This window comes from Lonchura striata, chromosome 10 (genome assembly GCF_050655825.1).
Source record: "Lonchura striata isolate lonStrDom1 chromosome 10, ASM5065582v1, whole genome shotgun sequence".
NCBI lineage: Eukaryota > Metazoa > Chordata > Aves > Passeriformes > Estrildidae > Lonchura > Lonchura striata.
Genome location: NC_140712.1, coordinates 22,760,817 through 22,778,617, shown reverse-complemented (window position 1 = coordinate 22,778,617; position 17,801 = coordinate 22,760,817). Strand labels below are relative to the sequence as shown.

The window sequence follows — 17,801 nt, the reverse complement described above, 5'->3', positions numbered from 1 at the left end:
ATATGCTGTACCTGGTCATAGCAGAGAGTCCAGGGACATGGCTACTGAGAGACATGAAATCATGTGTGTCTGGGGCTGAAATAGCCATTATCATCCAGGAAATAATCTACAGATGTAGCCTGGCAGCCAGCAATTCCTAGAAAAATGTGTGTCAGCGGCATCACGAGTAGTCTGTATTTTTGGATCTGTAAGCAGGAAGTTCATTATTACTGAAGAAGTGTATGAAATGTACAAAAAGGTCACAAAATCCCTCAATTCTGAGGGTCCAGAAATTCCACAGCTGCCTTTCTGTAGCCTCTGAGTACTCTTGAAACAGAACGTTTTAAATATATTTTGATTTGCTTTTGGTCAGGAAACATCTTCAGCACTGAAGTGCATGGCCTGGAAAGTGATACCAGATACTTCTTCAAGATGGGAGCAAAAACAGTGGTGGGATCTGGTCCCTATTCCAACGTTAAGGATGTGCACACCCTCCGGGAGAAGCTGTCTGGTATGAATTCCTCCTTACCCCAGGGCAGGAAGGGAATTGCATGGCTGGAGACTGATTTGTCAGCAGTGACATTTCTGTTTGCCAAGCAATTGCCTGGTGTTGCTGTGTAGGATGTGAGATAGGATTCCCTGCAGGGCAGTGCCGAGGATCACAGCAGAGCCCTCAGATGTGCAGCTCCAGAACCCATCCCACAGCCAAACTTCATGTCTTCCCCATCCTGGTTCCTCTGGAAGGGTACATGCAACCTTCATCTTGCTGTAGCATGACATTAATGAATAGGCATAGATGCCAGTTTGCTTTAAGTTGCTCTGAATTGTCACTGCCAAAGAATTTTATTGGTTTATGTGCATAGAATGAGAACCACAGAACAGTTGGGTAAGAAGGGCCTTTTAAACCTGTTTGGTTTAGTACAGCTGGTGCTTCTCTGAACATGAGACACTTTGTACCCTCTTCCTGCTAGCAGCTGAAACGATGTGGCTGTCATTCCTTCCCTTCGTAGATGTCCTGGATATCCACTCTGTGACAGGGATCATCGTGGGGGTGTGCCTGGGGCTGCTCTGCATTCTCTTCTGCATGTGTGCCAGCTTCCGCAACAGCAAGCACAGGTGGGTGATACCTCAGGTAAAGGGGGCTGCTGTAGAAGGAGACAAAAACACTGAGCTGCATCCCCTGTTCAGCTGGGCTGCTTGGGATGTGGTGTAGGGGCCAATTAGTGCACAGCTTGGACCTGTGGATGGATAAGGAGTATATTTAGTATAATCTTTTCACTGATTTATTTTTTCAGTAGTTTCTCTTCAATTTGCATTCTTAGACTAGTAGAGGTTTTTTCAGAGAAAGAAAAATCCCCAAGAAAATGGAAGAACCGATTTATTACCTGTGTGTGTTAATTTGGGTAGTATTTTGCTTCTGAGGTTGAACAGCTCTAAGGATGTTTGGAAATGGTTTGTTAACTTCCATGGGAAAATGACGAAAGACTTTGTAGTGAGTTTAAGGAGGATTGGATAGAGCCCAAAGCCCTCTGCTGTCCCAGGGATCTGGATCAGCCACAAGCATTTGAAAAAGACCATGAGCAGAAAACAGCTCAGTTGTTCAGAAGAGCTCTGAGCTCACAGCAGATCTCAGGGTTAGCAACAAAGACCTTCTGAAGTCTCATCCTAATGTGGCCACTAAACTTTCCTGTCCTGTTGCATGTCTAACCTGTAAAACACAGGTGACCGGAGTGACACAGCTGCCCATGGACCAGGGGACCAGAGTGGATGAGCTCTTGCTTGTGCTGGGACTTGTAGTATCTCCTGCTGTTGGGGTTTGCTGGCAGAGGGACAGCTTTGCATCCCACAGTAGGATTTGTCTGAGCTTTGGCATTAACCAGGGTGGTGCAGAGATACATCTGCAGTGAAAGGTATTATGGTGGGATGTGATGATAAAGAATATCCCCAGGAGTGGCAGGGCATGACTTCGGCTTAGTCACTTGCACAAGGACCAGCTGAGATGTCAACTCTTGCTTGTTTTCCCTCAGGGAGGCCCTGCCAGGCCTGGATTCCCAGGCTGCTGGCAACCACACATACTACCACCGGAGCAGGCAAGGGTTGGCCTCTCCCAGTGCCACCTTGGACTCACATGAGCTCGAGTCCCTCATGTCTCCAGTACCAGAAGATGCACCTGTGCCCCTGGGGGACATCACTGAGCTGGCAGAAGTGCACAGTCTCATCCACACGAGCCTCCCTGAGGACATCTTCCATGGGAAGAGGAAGGTAAGGACCCATGCACATGGTGACTGGGCTGCCACCTTTGACAAGGGCCTTTGTTTGGTGTGTGGCTGCTGGGAAGCCAGGGTGGGATCCTGTCCTGGCTCTGCAGTGACAGAAGTCTTGGCTGCAGGCTGGTGTTGGGCAGACACACATTTCCCCTCTCTGTAAAACTTGACTGGCTCAGCCTTGGCTGTTGGATATAATTTGGGATCCTTGTGAATCTATCACCCATTTTCATCTCCTGGGACAGTGACCCCTCAGTCTGAGAAGCTGCTGCCAAACTTGGTGCTGCAGAAAGCTGTGGTATTCGTGTTGCTGTGGCATGTGGATGGTGGGAGGAAGTGTGATGTCTAGAGCAGACACGTGCCTTCCAGGGTTGTCTAAAAGGAGCTGTCTCCATAAATAGTGTGTTCACTGGAATACTCTTGAAGATAAACAAGAGGGTTTGGTGAACCTTGTTTTTTGAAGTAGTCTTTTCCTGCCCTACTTGGTTTGCCTGACACTGCATTGTCTTTCATTCTTCCCTGCCCATTTCCTCTTTCAAGCTTGCCTGAAACATTTCATTCCATTAGGGAACCTTTAATTGGCCTAATTTAGTTAATCTGTTTATGTCTCTCTTTGTAGCCCTGGGAGAGCCTGTAAAGTAATTAGGAGGTTCAGTAAAACAAATGCATTGTGAGCACATGGGATTTCACGTTTGCATCAACGATGCACTCGTGTGTCACTGGAGGGAAGGTGAGTTCAGGTACCTGGCTGACCATGAGCCTGCTAGAGGCAGTGCAGGTGTGATCTTTGGGAAACACAAAGTCTTCTGCTGGCTTTACTAGCCCCACGAGCTGAAGCTGTGCCCGTGGCCATCCCTGCGTGCTGTGGCAGACCAGCGCTCAGCTGGAGGAGAGGCTGTTTGTTTGCAGCCAAGCCACATCTATGGATTTTGGTGGAATGTGGCTGCCTGTCTGGACCCAAGCCGAAGAGTGTGAGGAATTTCCTACAGCTCTTTCAGTTAAATAAGGAACAAATGTTTTCAGTGATGGGGACTTACCCCTGAGAACAGGTCAGGGTGGGGGGAAGTTCCTTTTTTGTGAGGCCTTTCTGGGGGCAGCACATCCAGCTCTCTCTTCCAGAGCAGCAATCCTGCCCGCAAGGGCTTACACCAAGATTTGAATACATGCAGAGTGGGGCTGGAGAGGGCAGTGCCAAGGCGTGGCCACGTGAGGCCCAGCCTGAGAGCTGGGGGCCCTCAGAGTGGGCAGTGCCCAGCAGCAGAGTCACAGTCACAGACCAGAGCTTTGTGGGAGATGGACTGTTCATCCATAATTGGATGGGGAGCGGCCTCTGAGAGATAAATTCACTGAGAGGTTTGTTTTTTTGATGGATGTGGCTAGAGAAGCAGGGGTCACTGGGAAGCAGCCACCCGGAGAGCAGCGTTGTCACCCGTGCCGACCAGGAGGGTGACCCGGCAGGTGAAGATCGAGTGGTGGCCGGGAGCAACAGGCTGTTGTTGCTGGGAGCGGGCACTGGAGGGAGATGTGCTCCCACTCAGGAGACCCTGCTCCCTGCACTGCCCCATTCCTGCTGGAAGTGCCACCTGAGCACCATCACTTCCTTTCTCTGCTCTGACTTGTATAATCAAGCGTGAAAAGAATATGGCCAAGAAACACCTTTATGCTGCAGTGGCCAAGAGGCCCCATGGATGGTGATGAGATGTTACCTAGTTGGGCAGGTCTCAGGTACATGGCTAGAGTGGTGCACACATGCCTAGTGCCTACACTGGGTGTAAACCAAGTCAGGAGCAGTTGTGAGTGTGTGCATCTCCCTGCTTGTACACAAAATGCCTCTGAGGCTGTGGAGTGGGTGTGGGTGTCCTGTGTGCTGCAAATATCTTCCCCCAGCATCCATTAAAGTTGGAAATCCCCAGGGACCCTGCCTGGAACAGAGTGTTGTGGAAGCTTTGCACCCTGCAGTGACCAGCTGCTTTTGTTGCCTTCTCTTTTTTTCCTCTCATGCTGTGTGAAGTTGGGGCTGTGAAAATCCATGGCAAGGAATGCAAGAGAGGCACAGGAAAGAGAAAATCATTGTGGAAGGAAATTCCTGTCCAGCCTGGCAAGGGGAAGCTCCCCAGGGTGTTCTAGATTGGATACTATGACTTGCAGTCTTATTCACTGAAGAGAGGGAGTGAGAAATGCCTCAAGAATCCCTTTTGTTTAGCAGCATATCATGTCACCACAGAGCTGAGGACGTTGGCTGGGGCAGACCCTTGGGCTGAGGCTGCAGGCACTGCAGGGCAGGTTTGTGTAGCTGTGACCTCCAGTTGCCTGCTTGTCCCTCTCTCCTCAGGTTACTCTCCTGAAACCTGGTTTGTGTTGGCTGGTTGGCACTTGCAGTGGCTGCTCTGTCCCTGCAGGCTGTTCCCATGCTGACTCATTACTTACCATTCCATGGATTATTCTTTATTGTTTTTATGCTTGTGGCAGCCTGAGGTTCCAGTGGAGATTGGATGCTCCATGTTAGACACAAAGAAGGGACTGTCCCCATGCCATATGGAGTCAGAAATGAGTGAGTGTCGTTTTACAGGTGTGGGGACTGGAGAACAGACTGAGGGCAGGAAGTCTTTAAAACTCTGAGATTTGAGCTGATTCCTGCAAAGAATTGTGGGGAAGAGTTGTGAGATGTCCCCTTGGTCATTTTCAGGTTAAGATCAGCTCCTTCAAATTTAGGACTGTGATTCTTCTTGAGCTGTTACAGACAGTGCTGGAGGTGCAGGTTGGTGCAAGTGGAAGGTGGGAGAGTCACAAAGGAACCTCCTGGACCCCAGAACAGCAGGGTAATACTGCAGTCAAGGTGTCATAATGTGACCCCTCTGGATGCTCACAACCTGCCATTCAGTGGTTCATTTTCTTTCCTTTATGTGTTTCCAGTGGTCACACACAAGGATTTCTAAATACACTGACAAGTGATTTTCCTCTGTTACTCTCTTCCCCTTGCTAGCACCCCCCGGACTGATGCCCTCAGTAGCCCTGTTATAAATGACACAGTTGTGCACGGGCTGTGGTGATGCAGCTCTGTCTCCTCTGACAGATGGGCTGAGGATGATAAAATGGCTCTGCTCCAGATATCTCTGTCACTGCTGCTTGTGGGCCAAGCAATTTAAAGGGTGGAGGAGAATGTTAAAAAGCATCTGCTTTCCATGGAAAACGTCAGCTTTTCATTGAATGAAGCCAAACCCAAGCATTTTGGTTTGGAAATGTTTGCTGTTGTTGTTCTTGTGAGCTGGAGCCTTCCTTGCTTGCTGCCCTTCTCCTTCCCTGTGGGCCTCCTTCCCACAGGACTGCGCTTCCCACGAAGCATCCCCGTGACTCGGAGAGCAGAAGCTGTAACACATCAGGGAACTTGGATCTACCCGGGTTGTTTGTCATTTTCATGTTGAAATTTTTCTGCATGGAAAAGAAGTCCCAGTGTTTTCTGAGAAGCTTCAGACGAAAGCTGTGTTCCTGGTGACAGCAAGCAGAGACTCCTTTATCTGCTGGCAGAGGTCTGTGTTGTGTTGCATCCCAGATGCAGGCAGGGATGTCGCTGTGTTTGCGTGACACGGAGCTTTCCCACTCCCACCCACTGCTGTTCAGCAATGAATCCTTTCTCTCTGCTGCACCACTCTCAAAACCTGGGCACATTGAAATATCCCCAGCCTGGTTTTGCACAGGACTTCAAGCTACTTTAAATAACCACCCTGAAAAAACAGGGAAGGTTTCAAGTTGAACTTTTGCTATGTGTTTATTCTCAGCTCATATATTTGCATGAAATCATGACTTGTCACTGAGAAGGTAACACGATCTAGGCACGTTTTTACCAGTTGGAGTTTCTATAAAAAGGCTAAAATGAAAAGGCTTGTTTGCTTTGATAAGGATTTAGCTGTAATGGAAATGTCTTTTATTGGAAGATGTTTTTATTAGTTTTCATTCTCGTGTTTGCAGTGAACTGACAAAGAGATTCTTCCCTCTTTATATTAGTATTAGACTGACACTCCTTGCTCCTTTCCTTCATTACTGTGTTGTAAAAACCAAGACAAAATTTCCTTCCTTCAGCCACCCACTAGCTTCCCTTGAGTAAAAAGAAATAGTATCATTTATTACACCAAAAAATGCTGCTTAAAAAAGCAGTGAAGCTTTCAGGCACACAAGATTTCTTCAGGTCTGTGATGAAAACAGTCCTAGAGTTAATTGCTATGCCCAACCTCAGAGGCTAAGCCCCAAGAGGGGTTTGTCGTTTGCTTTTTTTTTTCCCCTTCTCAAACATAATGCGCTCGAACAACATGTGGGACACAGGCCATGTTGTGTGGCTGATGGTTTTTTCTGTTTGTTGAAAGTTGCAAACTGGTACAAAACAAGTTTGTTCTTCATTGCAGCCAATTTCAGCCAGAGCTGAACAGGCTGTTCCCAGAGTCATCAAAACCTATGTAAACATGGCAGATTGACATTTCCGCTAACAGATGGTCCATGGGGGATTGCAGTAGAGCTGCCTGTTTCTTTCCACGTTTTTTGGTATTCACAAGATGCCTGCAAGAAGGTTTTCAAGTTTGCTCTGTGTGTGTGTCTGCGTATGATGCTCAGATCTCTCTGATGGCAAATATGCATGCAGGCATCTCTTAACAGGACACACATTTGGTGCATGTGTGCAGATTTGTGTAGGTTCAGCGCTGAAATTTCCAGGCACTATTTGCTCAGTAACGTATGTTCCTTGGAAGAGGCACAGAAGCCATCAGTCAGGGATGTAGCTGCAGAAAGCTTTTCAGATGGCAGCAGAAGCAAATTGAACACGCTCCTTGAGCACTTGCATGTGGAGATATTCCTTATTGTGAGCTCTCTGTGATCGCTTGGTTGATTTCTCGCTATTAAAGCGTAGTTTAATGATTGTCCACTTAGAAACAGAGCAATTAGGGAAGGCTTTTGGCTCAGAATATATTGTTGAGGATTGCAGAGAGAGAAATGGAAAAGACACTGCCTCAAGCATCCACATCTAAATTAGCAAATGTTTGATAGCCACAGTGCTGAGCTTGGACATCACTGTTCTGCAGGGTGTTGGCATATCAATGAAGCCTTTCACTATTTATTTGCTAAAAATTTGTCCTGAGGCAGCAGCAAAGCTTTTGTGACTTGGGGGTGGTGCTGGGATGTAACATGGCTCTGCCTCCCACAAGGTGTTGAGCCATTTGGGTGCCTGAGTGAAGGTGGACAGAGAGCTTGGGAGCAGCTCTGGCTGCCCTTCAGCACATACACGAGTGCTGCAGTGTCCTTCTGCCAGCCCTGGCAGCACGAGGTGGCATTTGCTTCTTACTAAATAGCTGACTTAGGAATGCCTGGCTCACATACAACATCTGGTGGTGTATTTCTACCTAATTTTCAGCCAGATGGGCTGAGGCACAAAGAGGTCAAATGACTCACCCAAGGTCAGGCTGATGTCAGAAATCTCCTCGCTGTCTCAGCTGGACTCACACTACGTTGGCAGTTGTTGGAATAGATTTGGCCTAAGGAGCAGCCACATATGCAGAGCAGGAACCTGGGCTTCTGCTGGCAGTGAGCAATAAAGGGTCCATGGGTTTGAATAGATGTGCAGGGTATCTTCACCCTACACAACATCATCCTCACATCACCAGTGTTCTGCATGCATGTGTAAAGTCGCTGTTGTCGTGTCAGGATTTTCTCCTCTTCTTCTCTGCATCAGCCTCTCTTGTACCCACACAATAATGTAGCATCTGTGGAACAAAGCCAGAGATAATGGGCCTGTGTGGTCCTTAAATATGAGTTGTGTGTTTATGTGTATATGTATGTGAGTACTAGCAAGTACTTACCTCAGGTACATGCAGGACAGCCCAATAAAATCAAAACCTGGAAAGAAAATACTTTTCTGCCTGTGAACTAATAGTCTGAGTTGTTAAATAACTTCAGCTCTTAAAGACACACATTTCCCATACACAGAGGTGTGCATTCAACAGTTTATTGCAAGGGGAAGCTGAAAGAACCCAGAACAAATTGCGTTCAGCCCATATAATTTAATTAGATCTACAAACAAGGTAACACTGGTTGCCCAGGGGATTTAAAGCTGAGCAAAGAATTGCTTGGTGGTCTGTTGTAAAAAAATTAAAAAAAATTAAAGCCCCCAGTTTTGTGCCTCTGTGTTGATGAGGAATGGCAGAGTGTTTTCCTAAGTCCTGGCTTGGAGCAGGAGCTTTTGTCTGTGCTGCAGAGTGAGTGGTTTAGCAGAATGTCGAGCTCTTACTGGAGCACACAGGGCACTGCCCAAGGGTGAGGGTCCTCCTCTGTGATGGGGAGCATGGCTTCTGCCAAAGCAAAGACTGTGGTCACTCAGCTCCAGATTTCCCTGTCCCTTCCCAGCTCTGTGGTATTTCTCAGTAGGCTTGTTCTGCTCTGGGCTGTTGCAGCTTTGCAGGGAGTTGATTTTAGTGGACCTCTAAATGATGTCTGTGCCATGATTTACCCACTGAATCAGTGGAAAGCCCCTTATGCAACCAGTTGTGAACCATCTGGCATCTTTTATCCCTGTGCTCTGCATCAGCCCATGTAACAGCAATAAAGGCAGTTCTAAGGCAGGGACCGTGTGAGTCCATTGCACAGCATTTTTATTTTGATGCTATCAGAAGTGTCCTCCACATTTATGGTATTTTCACAACTTGCATTTTCCTTTTTCAAGCTGCTTCTCATTTCATGTGTATGAGGATAAGAATACATGTCTGTGATAACTGCATCTTTTCTCCTGCCACTTTTCTCCTGCAGTCTTCATGGAATAAATCAACCAACCAGGCCTGGACAAACAGCATCACCAGATATGGGGACACCATCACCAAAGAGCCTCTCTCTGCTGTCAATGGGTCACTGAAGCTCCCCTCCAGTGCAGGGCAGAAGCTTCTCTTACAAGCCCTGGTTTATGACGCTGTGATGGTGGGTGATGATGCTTTGTTGACTTGTGTGTTCTCATGTGGGTTTCCATTTATTTCTCCATCTTCCTTTCTCCTTTTTCCAGCCCCTTTCTGTGGGCTTGGTGGTCTGGTGATGGCCAGGTGGGGTCAGAAGCTTGGTTGTCAGCAGGGTTGTGGCAGTTCTGGTTCCTGAGGACCTGGTGCCAGGCACCAGCAGTCTGCTTGCAGTCTTTGCTGTGGCTGGGCAGCAATCAGCCTGAGTGAGTTAGGAGCTGCAGTGCTCAGCACAGTCAGTAAGATCTACAGCATGCTTGCCTGACAGAGGAATTGTATTTTTGGCTGTAAGAGGAGTCAAAGATCAAGGGTTGATTTAAACTCCCTTCTCCAGATAGGGCAGAGCAGTTTTCAGTGCGCTTGTGTTCTGGGAGGAAATCCTGTTTCTGATATGGCATCACTGGAATAAATATGCACTCCTGTGTTTGGGAGAGTGTGCATCTGTGTAACTGTCTTAGCAAAGGAAGCTGACACCTGCTCAGACTGACTCTGTACCAGATTTCTTTGGTTATTCTTTGAAAAAGTTCATTCCCCCTCCCCAGCAAATACTTCTAAGTAACCTACCTAGGCTGTGGTGTGAAAATCAATTATACACAGGATGTAATTAACATTGTGGATAGAGTTAAGACAATGTTTTACAGCCCAATTACAGGGCAGCATATACAGCACAGCTTACCCATCAGAGTTTGTCAACAAAAGAGAAAAGTGTTAAAATATGTAAATGATGCTCAAAGTTGGCTTCAACAGAAAGTGCAAATTACACGTCGGATATCACTTCCATACTCTGAATTGTCTTCTTGCTGCTACATCACACTCAGCCCAGAATCTGAGCGTTGATTGCCTAGGGAGCTCTTTGTGAGCTTCTACAATAATTTGTCTGGTAAATTATTGAGTGATAATCTCACAAAATGACCTGCTTGTCAGCCAGATTTGTGGAGATCTGTAGCCTGAACTCCACTTAAGCACTGCGGAGCAGAACTTACTGTTTTCTTTCTGAATTAAAGTGCTTGAATTTACACAGACTTTTGCAGGCTGTGACCAGGGCTTTAACAAGCACACACTTTGTAATATGTAGCCAAAATTAAATGAGGAAAGTGAAGGGAGCCCCTTTATCCATCTCAGAAGCCAGTTTCCTACAGTGCTGCCCACTCAGCCTCTAACAATCTGGCCCTTAATATGGAAACACACTGATGAGATTTGAAAATTGTGGTCTTTGACAGAAGCTTGGAGGAATGGTTGCTCCAGCCTGCCAAGAAACTGTGAGCAAATAACTTTGATCCCTTGGGACTGGCTTTCTCAAACGTAAAATAGAAATAATGATCCTGAGATGATTTGAGTTGCTTCTTAAGACCTAAGCCCTGAGAAACATATCAAGATAATGCTTAATAGAGACATGTGTACATCCCATTGCACTCAATGGGATTAAAAATAAATAAATTTTATTGCTTGGTTTGGTCACAGCCTCAGTTATCTGAATTTCACTTATGCTACCTTTTTTTTTTTTTTAATTTCTCCCCTGCTTGATAACAGAATGAAGCAAAGAAAAGCCACCTGCCAGCCAGCCTCCACCATGTAGAAGCAGAAGTCATCGTCCATTCTGATTTTTCAGCCTCTGACAGAGACTACAACTCCCAGCTGCACACCCTGGAGAGCGAAGAGACAGAAATTGAGGACCGGGAGCTGGAAGAGCTCCCCTCAGCAGAGCTGGCTCTTCCCAGTTCCCAGCAGGACACTGGCCAAGTGGTGGTGGACTGTGTGGACAATTTGGAGGTTCAGGCCCAGGCTGAGCTGCTCTGTACCAACACAAAGACTGACAAACCAGAGGCTGTTTGCATCCATGGGCTCACCAATGGCTTCCACAGGCATGGAGAAAGTCTGGATTTGGAGAGTGGAGATTCGGATTCCAGCCAGGAAGGCAGGGGTGATTTGCAGCCAGTCAAGTGCCAGTTGCTTTCCACAGCACCTGAGGAGGACCTGCTCTGTAGTAACTCTGGTTTAACCAGTCCATCCTCAGCATCTGAGAACATGCCACATGTCCACAATCACAAAGAATGAACTAATCTGATTTTGATCACAGCAGGGCTGAAGCACGAGGAGAGCCTGTCCCTATGAGGTGCTGCCTGCCCTCAGCTGGCTGAGCCCAGCAGGAGCTGGTGCAGCATCTCACCAGAGCAGGGCTTGGACCTGTCAGCTCTACAGAGGCCTTCGGGAAGCCAGGTGGGTTGGAAAGGGCCCATCTTCCTCCCACTGAAGCTGCTGAAGAACTGAGTGTTGGTGGGAGCAGGACTGAGCCATCTGCCAAAGTCTGCCGTGGAACCACGATGGAACAGAGCCTTCTGCACTAGGCTGGGGCTGTCACTTCACCATGGCCCTCGAGGCGATTGGCAGGACATCCTTTAACACTGGGAAGTGGCAGAGTGCACCGAGGGATCCTTCTCAACTGCCTCTTCCCTGGGGAGTGCCCGGGCACTACTGACTGCCTGGCAGCGTTGGGATAAATTCTGGCACAGGAGTCCCAGGAGCGGGTGGAAGCCCCAGAAACAAAGGCAGTGAGCTGTAAGCACCAGCCTTTTCTGCCCTCCCGTGGTTAGAAGGATTACCAGGCTCTCTGTGTGCGCTGCTGCAGTAACTACTACTAGCAGGCTGATGTAGTGGCCTTTTATTACACACTCTACGAGTGCCTCTAACAACTTGTACTATATAGAACCTTCTGCAGCGTCTGGGTCTTTTCACCAGCCTGGGCTTTGTTTTATGTAGGTTCTTGTACCTAATATTTTAGGTACACATCTGTCCTTTTAATGTACAACATGTATTTTTATTTCCTTGGAACATCTTTATATTATTTAATTTTATAAAGTGGAATAGTGTGTGGTATAGAGTAGCATTTTTACTACTTCTCTCTTTCTTTATTTTTCCTCCCTAACAACACAACTACCTCATGTCTGTTGGAAAAAAAAAGCAGTAGATCTACTCATTTGTTATAGTCCATTATAGGTTTTAACTTATTCTTATACTGCCTTTTTCTAAAGAATATGTTTGCACTGGTTGTTGACTCTTCTTTAACACATAGTGCTGCAGATCTGATGTCTCTCATGCTTTGTTTCTTGACACCTTCCCTACAGCCAGAGAGTTGGGTTGTGTCTCTCTGTAGGACTGTGTTTTGCAGCAGCTGCCAAAGGAGACTGCTTTAGCTGGCAGGATGTCGATCCATCTTTCCTCAACAAGCTTATACTAACAAATAGAAAGAAGAACCAGCAATTGCAAAAGTAACTTGTGATACTGGGGGCAGGTATTTATTTTCTCTTTTATTGGGTGCCTGTGTGGAGACATCTCAGATGGTTTTGGTTTACAGAGAGCAGCACCCAGCCTTCTGTAAACAGTGGACTTGCTGAAAGCCTTGGATGAACAAGTGAAATTTTCCAGTCACTTCTGATAGTCCTGGCCAAAGTGCTTTTGGGTGCTTTTTGTTTTTTTTTTAAAGCAGAATGCCACCAGAGCCTTAAAATTAAATCTTTGGTCTCCTACGAGTCAGTCTGGCTTGAAAATCATCGACTGACTCTTCCTGCTGATGCTGTATGCTTACTGCTGACATGTCTCTCAGCCTGGCCCTGATGAAGGTGGACTTTTCTCTACTTTTTTTAGCTGGTCTCTGTCCTGCTCTAGGCTTGCACGGTTTGACTGCAAATGCTACAAGAGTGGACCAGCTGCTTGGAGTTAACAACGATCAATAATTCTGTTCATGGGTGTTTGATGAATGTTTTGCCTTCCTGGAGGATTCAGACATCTCACCATTTGTTAAAAAAGTGAAGGAAAAGATACCCACCTTCCTCTTTTCTTGCTGAAATTCTCCCCAGGGTATATGGGGAAACTGTGTGCCAACTTGAGATCCTGTAAAAGACTTTAGATTTTGTTTTTCCTGGTGATGACTGGGTTGGAGGTACCACTGCTTGCAGCATGGCAAACGTCACTTCACCAGCACCCTGCAACCCTTTTACCTCCAGCTTTTCAGCAAATGAGAACCTCCAAGCCTCCATGTACTCTGATGAGAAGGAATATTGGAGCTTCCACTTCTCCTCAGCTGGCAGCATCTCCTCCCAGTATGACACACTGTTCTGGTAACCAGCTGTATTTCCAGTCATTGGGATTGCTCTGTTTCTCCAGCTTGGTGTCTTGAGGAGTCTCAGAAATGCTGTTCCGTGCTCTAGCTAGCCATGACTCTGGAATCTGTGGGACAGAGACTGGAAATCAGTGCCAGTGAGCAGGTGAATGCAGGAGTTGGTGTGTGTGCTATTGGAGCGAGGAAAACACAAGGAAACATAACTGGGCAGAGGAAGTGTGTCAATAACCTCCAGAACCCACTGCCACAAGACTTTGAAACTCATGACTTAGCAGGGTTACAGATAAGCAGTGAAGTGTTATTGCAGGCAATAAGGGCAATTCACAGTTCCCTGGGAGCGATGCAGTCACAGACGTACAAACCCTCCAGCTGGGCAAGGCCAGGCGCTCGCTGCAGTGCGTGGGGGGACATTGACCTGAGAGGGTGGCCTTCAGGTCCCAGTTCCATGAAGAGTTCTTGCCCTTCTTCAGTGACAGAACAGGCCCTGCACAAACCACACTGCCATTGCCACTTTCCATCCAGGGGGATGGAAGGGGACAGAGGCTGATGGAGGAGTGTGCCACACTTTTGGGGGTGCTCCCTTGTACATGCACCCCCTGCTTTGCCTGTACAGTCTTCAGCAGTCCTACAGCCCTGAGCTGCCTGAAGGCTGTCCCTGCCTGTCACTGCAGCTCACTGCAGCAGGAACAGTGGGCACCATTCCCCTGGATCACTTTGGTCTGAGGACCAAACCACACAATAGTTAGAGGCTCAGAGAGCTTTGGGGAGATGCAGCAGACCACAAACAATTTTGTTTATGCATCCCCAAAACACTTTTGTCACCATATGCTGAGGCTTGTTCTGATCTCATTACACTTCACCAAACTATACTAGGGTGTGAAGCTGGCAGTGTTTGGCTGTCCAAGAACTGTGGAGGCCATGGGCTGGTAGGGCAAACCTGAGTTGCAGAAAAGCCAGACAGTTCCCTTGGAGCCAAGAGGCCACCACTGACCAGCAGCACCAAAGCTGTCCCTGGATGAGCACACGTCCACACAGTGCTGGATGTCCTTGTCCAACTCAGCTGTGCTCCAGGTCCCCCCTGCCCTGAACGTGCAGGGACCTTTCAGTCTCAGCTGGAACTGAATCGAAGACACATAATACACTTTTGATGTGTAAAGCTGAAACAACCAGTGCATATATTTTTTTATCATGAAATAAGTAGCTTTTTCTTGCAGATTTCTCACAGGCACACAAACTGTTGATACCTTTAATTACCCATCATGCTTAATGTTCCTGCACACCAGGCTCCTTTCTTCATTTTCTTCCTTTCAGTAACACTAAAGATTATTGCTGTTCAATTTTTTTGCTGGTGTATATTGTTTTACATTGTTAAAATGTCAGGTTTGTCTCACTGGCATAATTTTCTAGTATTAATGTTACTTTTTGGCTACACAACTGTATATTCCCCATGCTGCTGTGAGAGTCACAATTCTCATCCTTTTATTTCTTTTCATTTCTTGTTACATGAAACATGCAACTCAGATAAAAACCTCTATCAACTTTTTGTTGACTTGATTTCTTACTTAACAGGCAGCAAAGTTCTGGTTTAAATAGTTCAAATGAGATAACTTCTGATTTAGAGTTGTGATTTTTTTTACATTACTAGCTAACAATCAGCCCATGAAATATTGCTGTGTAAAAAAACCCAACCATTTTAATAGAACGCTGTATATGGTTTTGATCTCATTAGTAATAGGTGTTTTGAAGGAATCATTGTGTCTTTTCTAATTGCTACTTTTGTTAGAAAAGAAGTGTTTAACCAGCAGAAATCTACCATCTACTTCTGTTACTGTATTCCCTTGCTTGTATTTTCAAGTTAAATTTCATTTTCTGCACAGTGCATAAAGATGTGTAACCAGAACTTGATCTTGTTTGAAGGTTGTGTCTGTGTTTGGTTCCATACTGTACTTTATTATAACTTTCTTTCTTCAGACACTGTTCTTACTCCACAAATACTCTTTAGTGTTAAAGTGTAATACATTGTCCTTATATTCCTTAACTAATGGGTTATTAATAAAATGTTTTTTTAAAAACAGTGGAATTTATCTTACAGTTAAGTCTGCTCCTGCTGTGTGAGGCTGTACCTTGCTGGCAGAAGCAGTGGTGGGAGCAGAATGCAGGATTCACACTCACGTCACTTCAGCACCAGAGCTCATCACTGTGAAGGTTGTGAGATGTTACCAGTGGGTACCTGGTTCCTTAGGGATTCTTCTGGAATTTCAGACATGAGCAGAGTTTGGATTCATTAGGCATTTCTGGATGCTTGCTGCTTTCTCAGTTTTGAACTGATTCCTTTAGGAAAAACTATTTGTCCAGTTTCATGCTTTATCTTGTTGGGAAACTTTAATGGTAAAAATAAGTAGAGGCATCTAGCAGATGAGTGGTGAGAGTTCTCTTGGATGGCACACTGGGCTGAGCCCTTGGTGGCTTGTGTCCAGCAGGATTGGTGAGAGGATACCTGCCAGTGCCCAAGGACACTACTATTACCCTCCTGTGCATCTCCCTTCCTGGGATGCATTCCCTACTTCAGTACATAGTTTCCATTATTACTTTATGCTGCCACGACTACAGAGCCATAAAATCTCATTTTATCTGCATTACAGAGGTAATAAATCTGCACTTAGCACAGTGTTCTCTGATAGTGGTTAAAGGGAACTCTGTCAGACTGTAACTCTGATGAGTCTTTCTCCTAATGATAGGTAACCCCACAAACGAGCAAGGAAGGACCTTGGAGGGGGTGATGGGTGACTGCAAATCACTCTTCCAGCTCCCAGTTCACAGCATAGGATGCTGATTGGAGGCTGCTGAGAGGAGCCACGGTGGGATGGAATGGATGACAGAGATGGACTGACACAGCAGTTACAGGAGAGAAGTGAACAGCAAAGCATCAGGTTGCATTTCTTTCTCTTCCCAACCTTTGTCACCCCGACACACTGTGTAAGGATGCAGCTGGAAATACACTACAGTGGGCTTGGGTTTCTCCTGGTCTCAGGTAATTCAGGGAGTTACAATTTCCAGTGCAGTGCATGGCCCACTCAGCCCTCTGGAACAAGGCACAGCATGAGACGGTGGGCTGTGTGATGCAGTGAGGTGGTCAGGTTTGCTTCACAGATTCTCAACAGACTCAGAGAAAACGGTTTCTGCTGGGGAAAACGTCTTCCAGAAACAGATCCCGGGGTTGTCCCAGCACTGCTGGCATGGCTCTTGGCTCAGTGCCTCAAGGTGAGTGCCACAATTTTAGCTCCCACTCCCTGTTGCTCACTGACCATGAAGTGGATGCTAAAACCCTGCATCTTCATACATAAGGGAAAAGCTCCCAGGCTGTTAGCAGGCAGGGTAACCACAATTACACATAGAATAATAAATGGAGTGAATTCAGACAAGTTAATCTCCCACTTCATCCACTGAAACTACTAATGGTGTCTTGGGGACTTCAGTTTGCAGTTAATTGGTGTAAATCAGGAGCACAATTGGAGCTGATGGAGATTTGCTGTGCAGGGAGTGAGGGGTGAGCGATGCCCTCAGAGGGCATTATGGAGAGGGAGGGCAGAGGGACAGACAGATCCTGTGCCCCTCAGCAGCAAGGGGGACAGAAGAATGGACCCATCAACTGCTCTGCAGGAAAGGGTTTGGAGCCTCAGTTTGGGCTGGACACCGTCACTCCTGTAACCCAGCTGCTTTTCCAAAGGCTCCAATTTCTGCTCGCAGTATGATAAGCAAATTCCTGCCTCCAGTACAAAGCAACTTTTCTAAGCCCTCATACTTACATATGAGTGCTCTGAATTCCTGCTCTTAGGTGGCTCCAAAAGCCCCAAACCTGCCTATTCCCTAAAAGATCTCATGGTTTTTCATATAAGTCCTATTGTTTGGCCACAGTGGATGATTTCAGAATGTGCCACCAGTGCTGGCACCAGTGTAATTTGCAAAATGTGAAGGTGAACTTGGTGATACCCTAAACACGTATCTACCTCCCCCAGCCCATGGCTGCTGCCAGGGCACATGGCAGCAAAAGCACACAAAATCTGTGGTTAACAGGGAAAGCAGCCCTGTAAAGCACATAGTGCTCAGTTTCTCTTGGAATTATTAATTCCCACAAGCCATCCTCAGTAATAATGGCCACAAGTCCATGATGGCTTCAAGCGTTACATAAATGCTGATGGGGCCTCATGGCAGGAGCCAGGGAGTCGGAGCAAGAGCACGGCTGGTGCCAAAAGGTCAGGGACAGCACAGAAATTCAGATGTTACCGTGAGGCTGGCGGAGCCAGAGCAAATTCTTCCCCAGCTGGAAGGAGCCTCGTACAGCTCAACCCTCTGCTAAACGAAGGAAGCTTTAATGTGGAGCAGATGTAGTGACGTCTTCTTTCCTCGTTAGCCGACTCCGACAGGCTCAGGGTGCACCATCCAGGGAAGCCTCACATTGCT

General features: G+C 46.8%; 1 protein-coding gene across 2 annotated transcripts in view; it reads left to right on the top strand.

Moving 5' to 3' along the window:
* IGDCC4 (immunoglobulin superfamily DCC subclass member 4) overlaps positions 1-15,414 on the top strand; it is an 87,759-nt gene extending 72,345 nt beyond the window's left edge. For both annotated transcript variants that reach the window (XM_021552575.3, XM_021552574.3), the window contains exons 16-20: positions 353-490; positions 990-1,095; positions 2,007-2,241; positions 9,027-9,191; positions 10,754-15,414. In XM_021552575.3, the coding sequence (XP_021408250.3) occupies positions 353-490; positions 990-1,095; positions 2,007-2,241; positions 9,027-9,191; positions 10,754-11,278 (1,169 nt within the window). In that variant the 3' untranslated portion in view covers positions 11,279-15,414. The remainder of the gene's footprint in view (positions 1-352; positions 491-989; positions 1,096-2,006; positions 2,242-9,026; positions 9,192-10,753) is intronic.
* The last annotated feature ends 2,387 nt before the right edge of the window (positions 15,415-17,801 follow it).